The sequence below is a fragment of the Carlito syrichta genome, unplaced genomic scaffold, assembly GCF_000164805.1.
Source record: "Carlito syrichta isolate Samal-C Ts95f unplaced genomic scaffold, Tarsius_syrichta-2.0.1 Scaffold303986, whole genome shotgun sequence".
In the NCBI taxonomy this organism is placed as follows: Eukaryota; Metazoa; Chordata; class Mammalia; order Primates; family Tarsiidae; genus Carlito; species Carlito syrichta.
Genome location: NW_007248082.1, coordinates 460105 through 467210, shown reverse-complemented (window position 1 = coordinate 467210; position 7106 = coordinate 460105). Strand labels below are relative to the sequence as shown.

At 46.5% G+C, this 7106-nt stretch overlaps 1 protein-coding gene across 4 annotated transcripts in view; it reads right to left on the bottom strand.

Moving 5' to 3' along the window:
* Positions 1-3001: 3001 nt before the first annotated feature.
* FAM53C (family with sequence similarity 53 member C) overlaps positions 3002-7106 on the bottom strand; it is a 12428-nt gene continuing 8323 nt past the window's right edge. For all 4 annotated transcript variants that reach the window (XM_008059289.2, XM_021712996.1, XM_021712995.1 and 1 more), the window contains exon 5: positions 3002-6043. In XM_008059289.2, coding sequence (XP_008057480.1) covers positions 5786-6043 — 258 coding nt within the window. In that variant the 3' untranslated portion in view covers positions 3002-5785. The remainder of the gene's footprint in view (positions 6044-7106) is intronic.

Genomic DNA, 7106 nt, shown 5'->3' with positions numbered 1-7106 from the left:
AGCCGCAACGCGGGGCCCGCACAGCGCCCCCCGCGCTCCGGAGCGGGGCGGCAGCTCCGGGCCCCTCGCAGCGCTCCGCCCTAACCTCCCCGGGGCCTGCAGTGCCCCCTGCGGTCGGGAGGGGAATTGCAGGTTCGGCCGGGGTGGGGAAGTGGGCGGGTCCTTCAGTCCCCCCCATGGCACCATCCCTAGTCCTAATCTTCCTTCAAGGAGCCCCATATCTGAGAAGGCTTTAGCTTACCCTCCTCGGACACCAAAGACTCTTACGGGGTGGGGGTGGGGGGCGGCACTGAGGGGCAAGGTAGCTAGAATAGTGGATGTTTTGAGCTAAGAAGTTAGTGTCTCCAATACCCCATTGATTTCTTCCTGAAGGAAATTGTTCTCCCCATTGGTCCATGAGATACAGTGTCTTCTCACTGGCCTATAACATAGTACCATCCTACTCTATATTGCCAGTGCTCCATAGATTCCTTTCCAATTGGCCAATAATTACATCCATTGAGTATAATGCCATCTTTTCCATTGATTGAAGGCCAACGTGTCCCCAACATCTTGTTTTTGCCTTAAACCCACGGAACGTTTTCCCCTTCCTAATCTGCCAATGTTATTAAGTCTAGATGTTTCTCCACTCAACTCTTAGGGGAACTGGAAACAGACCAGCATAACTGGATTCTTTTCTTTTATTCAGTAGCATCTCAACTTACCATGGAAAGTATTGGGGCTGGGGGCAAAGAAAATTCCATAGCTCTTATCTGACTGTATTTAATTAAGACAGATGTGGGATACTGGTAGCTCCTGATTAGAAAACAAGGCTATAGAGAAAAGAAGATGCTAAGATTTGGGGTAGATTGTTATTTACAATAGGCAATAGGAAACCTCAATCATTTAAAGTTGGTGATGTCAGAGGTCAGCATGTTCCATGGTTCAATGGAGAATATACACACCAGATACAAAAGATAAAGGACCTAGTAATAACCTGTGTCTGTTGCTCTAAAAGTGACTTGTTTTTCATTAATCTGCCCTCCAGACAGGAAAGAGCAATAGATAGTTCTTTCTCCAAGGCTTCTGTGCCTATCAAGTTATCTCCTGTCCATAACCTTGTCTACACCCATGACCTCTTCTTGTAGCAAAGGCTTGGGGGAAGGAGGGAGTACCAACTATTGACTTTAGTGAAAATACAAAACATCTTGGGAAGTCATTCTAGAACTAACTCTGTGGAGCACCAAGGAAGCATTCCCTCCCTATTTCCTAACTTCCTTCTCCCACAGCCAACCTGAGGCCTGACTCAATGTTTTTCTGGGTCTTTAAAGCACATGGCCCATAAGCTATAGTTGGTAGGAGGGGAACAGGGTGGATCCATACAGGATCTATCTGTCTTGAAGCTTTTTTATCAAAATTAACTGCTGGGATTTTCTCACATATGGATATTTAATCATTGTCCCAATGTCCAAGGCTGGTGTCTCACAACACAGAGACAGAATTGTACCTAAGCTCAGAGATGGAAAGAGCAAAGAGGAAATGCATTCAACAAGTATGGCAGGCACTTTTCAAGTGTAGGAACATTCCAAAGTGTTGGGGACAATATTAAATAAAACAAAACCCTTGTCCTTGTGGAGTTTTACATTCTTTCCTATACTAGTGGGACTTCAGGAATGAAAAATGAAATCATAATTGGCCTCACAAAAAATGAACAGTAGAAAAATTCCACAAAAAAATTCAAAAGGGGGGACATGTAACAACAGAAAGGTACCTAGTCCTAAACCAGGGGAAGTGAGGACTAGTTGGGGGCCCTAACTTCACCTGCACCTAGATTACTTATGTACCTAATCCTGACTTGTACCCCACATCTTTAAAATAAAGTCAAAAAAATTTCAAAAGAAAGGGAAAAAGCGGGACAAAATCACCTTAGGTGTTCAAACTTTACCCTTACTCAAGCGGTAAGTGAAACAAAAAAGTTTAAAGAAAGAAAAAAACTTAATTCTATGCTGCTTTAACCACATGCCACTGTCCTACCCCACCTACCAAAGTCTCTCCTTTGTTTCCAGGGCAAGTGGCAACCCCTACTCGTTCCAGGGTGTATTTTCACCCCTGCAAAGGTTCCTGATCCAGGTAGTCAAGCTAATTCTATACTCCTGCAAACTTCATTGGTATTCAACAACGAGTGCCACCAATTTGAAGCAGAAAACTAGGACGTAGGCTAAGCAACTTGACTCTTCTTGTCGCCTGGCAAGTTAGCACCACAACTGGTAAAGAAAGGCTAAGCCTTAGGGACAGAGGCTCCTGCCTGGATCTCTAAGCAACTACACTTCACCCACACACATTGGAAGAATGTTAACATAGGGAGAAGAAAGGATAGAATAGAAAGGTCTAAAGAGAGAGTGAGCCACACAGCTTCTTTTAGCAAACGAACACTCCAAATTGAAGCATTAGGGAAAACACCCTCTTCTAGGACAAAAGAGCTTTGCTGCTAGGATAATTTTGCAAAAGCAGTATTTTTCGGATGGAGAAATTACCTAGGTCTTTGAGATCTGAATTCTGATGACTAAATCTCCATCTCTCATAACATGTGCAAACTCTTAAGAAAGCAAGCAATTTCTGGTCATCTCCTACTTTGCCTTTGTCCCACCTCCCAAAGTCTACAAAACAATCTAGACAAGTTCCTGACTACAACATGAAGCACTTCTCAGGGAGCTAGAATGCTTTAATACTTGACTTCAACCTGCTAGAAGTTAAGAGTGGCAGTAGGCAGGAGGAGACAGGTATAAGTGCTAGGGAAATAGAGACCAAACCAAATTGTCAGAAATAACCAATGCCTTAACAGAATCCTGGGCCATAGGATATGATCTGCTGGGGGCTGGCGAAGTGCCTAGGGTCCAGATATTGCCCTTTTTGAAAGGCTTACCCATGTCTTAGAGGAAGGGGCTAGAACAGTCAGGTGGCCTTCTCCCTGCTTCCTCCTTGTCTTTGTGGGGAAGGGAAGAAGACACTGTAGTACACAAGGTTGCTTGGGAAAATGGATTATTCTAATAAAACTTTATTTTTTCAAACACAGCCACAGAGGCAGAACCTCATGTTTAACACACACAGACTTATGGATTTGTTTTTTAATATAAAACAAAGTTTACGAAAAAATTTTTGTCCACTTTTTGTATTTGTAATCCCATTAGCATAGGGACTTTGGCAGCAGGTGGGAGTGAAGGGCAGCTGGGCTGCCACTGGGCAGTCACCGGGCACAGGAGGAGAGCACCAGCCTGGGAGTGGCTTCACTCACACACGCAGGAATACTCACCTACTGGCCAGCCACACCACACACACAGCACAGATGCAGACATCTACCCAGCATCAGCCACAAGCCCTGGAGGTGTGCTCCATTCTGGGTAAGCCCAATATGTGAAAATCCAAATAGTCAAAACAGCTAAAGAAGAGGGAGGTTGCTTGCTTTACAAAAGAAGCAATCATAGGCTGCTTTTAAATGCTCAGCAGTCCAAATGCATTGAAAATAGCATTTGGTTTACACAGAACTGTTGGAACAGATCTATTGTGTAAAGCAAAATGAACCACTTCTTGAAAAGGCTTGTTCCAGGGCCACAGGTTCTTAGATTAGGAAGCAAGATGATAGTTCTAACTAGTTTAATTTTCCAGACTTAAAGTAATGGAATTAAAATTACAATAACTGTAGACCTTCTCCCCTAAGAATGGTGCCCTAGGGTTTTAGGGAAGCCAGGTAAAGGCTGAATTACTGTCCTCACTTCTTCAGCTTAGGGTCTGCAGAGACCGCACTGACATTGCCAAGTGACCTATTAGAAGCTGGCACAGCCAACGTGCAGCAGACGCCCATGGATGAGAATGCCCCTAGAGGAAAAGAAGCTGGCACCAGGGAAATATGGCCTGAAGAAGAAGAAGAACCAGGAGAGATGAAACCAAGGATGGGCAACTCCTGGGTTCACAGTTTCCCTGGATTCTCTAGAGAGCCTTTCTCAGATCCTTAGAGATCTGGTAGCCCAGTGGTAACTAGCCAGGAGATGGGGAGGAGCCCCAGAAGGGTAGAGCCTCTAGAGCCTCCGAGGGCCAGAGGCTAAGAAGACATGGCCACCTCCTCTGGAGTGGAGACAAGGAGGCCGAAGCCCACAGATTCTCCTATCTGACATGTGGGAGACCCAGAAAATGTCAGGTTCAATTCTACAAGGAAGAAAACACATAGACCTTGGTCTTCTTTCCTAACATAAGAAATTGAGTCTGAAAACACCCTGGACATTGAAGAGAAAAATGCCCTTCTTACAATAAACAAGAAGGGCAAGTCCAATTTGGTCATGCAGGGTCTAAATAAAGTTGGACAAAGCCTCACAAGCTACCGTGGCAGCAGCTTCAGTATGCATTTCTACTGGTATTGACCCTACCAAGGTACTTAAACCCATCACTGCGGCCACTGGGACTTGCTATTCTGGTTCAAGTTGTAGGTGAGAAACAAAAAAGTAAATTCACTCCAACAACAAACTCCCAACTGCTTCTCACAGCTTCTGCTTTACATATCCTCAGCCAATCCCTCAGTGAGCCCCAACCTCTTTATGGTCTCTCTGGGCCAATTAGAGGCAAATAAACATTTCCTGGCAGGAGTGGAAGACAAGCAAACTGTTAAATGCTGAACACCTTTCCTCTTTCTCAAGCAGGCAGAAAAGAGGCTGGGCCTGGATTGTGTAAGGATAGGTTTCCTACAGTCTGCTTCCAAAGAACAGGGCTGGGATGATCTCCCCCATATCTACTGGGGACTGAATGCCACTTCTCTGGCTACAGATCTGCCTTAATAGATGTTGGGGACCCACACAGGGCTTTCCTACCATGTCTCTGACCTGCAAGGACTGAGGGTAAGGGGAAAAGGGTCCTCTCAGTAGAGACAAAAAGAAAGAGATGGAGCCCATCAATCCTACCCCAGTTGTCCATGTGTACTTGCAACTACTCAAGAGAGTAAAAGAGGCAGGTTGTACAGATCCTAGACAATCTGTTAAGAAAAAAGGCCAGCTCAGAATAAATGTGGTGACTCCAGCAACCCCCAATACTAGACCTATCCAGTGGAGGGGTGGGGCTGAGGAAAAGACCATTAGCTGAGATCACAGCACTTAAAATACCCGGGGTAGCCCAAAACAAAATCCTTTGCAAAGCCACTGATGTTACGGATTACAAGCCTGGTTCCAGAGCTATTTAGAAATAAGGAAAACTTGGTGCCCTCCTCTTGACTCCTTAAACAAGCCCAGTGTCCTGTAAAAACTCAAGATCCTGGGCTATCATAATGCTTTGCTGTCAAGGAGCAATTGCCTTCCTTCCCTAAGGCTTCGCAAACACACCTTTCCTCAAGTACACTCTCATGCACGCACACACTCTCACACAGTTTCTCCAAGGAGGCTGAATGCACCCCCAACCCTGGCCAAATTCTAAGACACAAGTGCCCTTTGAAGCAAAGGGGCTAGTGAAATTTCCCGAGCTGGGGTCAGCAGACCCCTTCCTTCCCTGCCCATTGCTCTCTCAGTGGCAGGGATACTCACACTCAGGGCCGCCATGGGAAGGGTCTGCTCTGGGGTTGTCCCTCCCGCCACCAGCTCCGTTTATCTTGTCCCGGCCAGTCTCTCTGCATGGTCGAGCTTGCTGGAGTGAGAAGATTTCCGGCTGCCCTGAGTCGGAGCCCTCCACTCACCCCCATTCCCAGGCTGGGCCCCCAGCCTTGGGGCCTCGACACTTGTTAGTAGCCATAACAGAGTCAGTCTGTGTGGCCCCAGGAAGTAGCCTCTCAGTTTTAGTTCTCCTCAATCAGATTCAAGTCCAGGTCCCCAAAGTCCTGCTGGCATAGTGTCCGCTTGCTCAGTGCCTGCCGCCCCCACCGCACAGCCCCCTCCTCCTCCTCTTCGCTTTCACTCAGCACCTGGGAGGAACCCCCAAGGGGGCTGCAGGATGCAGAGAGGGGTGGGGGGCTACAGGCCATGAACCATGGTGGAGAGATGCTGCTGCCTTCTCGGGCTGTTTCTTGGAGACAGAGACCTCCTGAGTATGGTTTCTGTTGAACAAAAAGCAAAGTTAAGAAGACAAAGAATGATGGTAACTTCCCAAAGCATCCTAAGATGTATTTTAAAGTGTCCCTCTCAGTTATACTTAAAGGCAGGAATCCTAGGCTTCAGGGTGAGGTTTGCAAATTCCCTGACAAAATTTTGGAAATTCAGTTTACTTGGACATTTCTCTGAGGAAACAGCCCATAGTTTCCATCAGATTTAAGAACAGCAGTTCAGGCAAGGCTCGGTGGTTCAGCCTGTAATCCCCAGCACTTTGGGAGGACGAGGCGAGTGGATTGCCTGAGCCCGTGGGTTCGAGACCAGCCTGGGCAACTCGGCAAGACCTCATCTCTACAATAAAATAAAAAACTAGCCAGGCACAGTAGCGTGCACCTGCAGTTCCAGCTACTTGGAAGGCTGAGGCGGAAGGATAGCCAGAGCCCAGCAGGTCGACACTGGGGTGGCTGTGAGCATGCCACAGCAACTTCAGTCTGGGCGACAGAGTGAGACTCCAACTCAAAAAAAAGAATAGCAGTTCAGTATTCTTTCATATGCTCCACACAATCAGAAACGTCATCTGCTTGTTTCACTACTCTGTACTGCCAGTGCCTAATCAGAGTCAAGTACATAGAAGGTACTCAATAAATGTCTGCTGACTGGCTGGATGACTGTATGAAAAACTGAATACATTCTCAAAGAGGCTTGTGACCCAGTGGTCTAAAAAGAATAATCTGAAAAGTAGCAAAATACATACAATAACTGCACTCACCCAAGGAAGTAAAAAAACATTTGTTGAACAGATGAACACTGTAGCAGCCCATCTTGCTCAAGCCCTCACAGACCCACTTGAAGCAGTGAAGGGAAAGTGACAAAACTAGCCTTGAGCACAAGGATGAGCCAGCACTGACGGGAATTTTGCAGCTTATGCATTCTCAGAAAGGAGGGCAAGTACCTATCTGGGACCCCTGTTGGAAGGTTTAATATGAGTCTCACCCCAGTTTCTCTAGAACCCCCAGGACTAACGAGCTTCACAGGATGGGGGCTTTCTTTTTTTTTTTTTTGAGTCGGAGT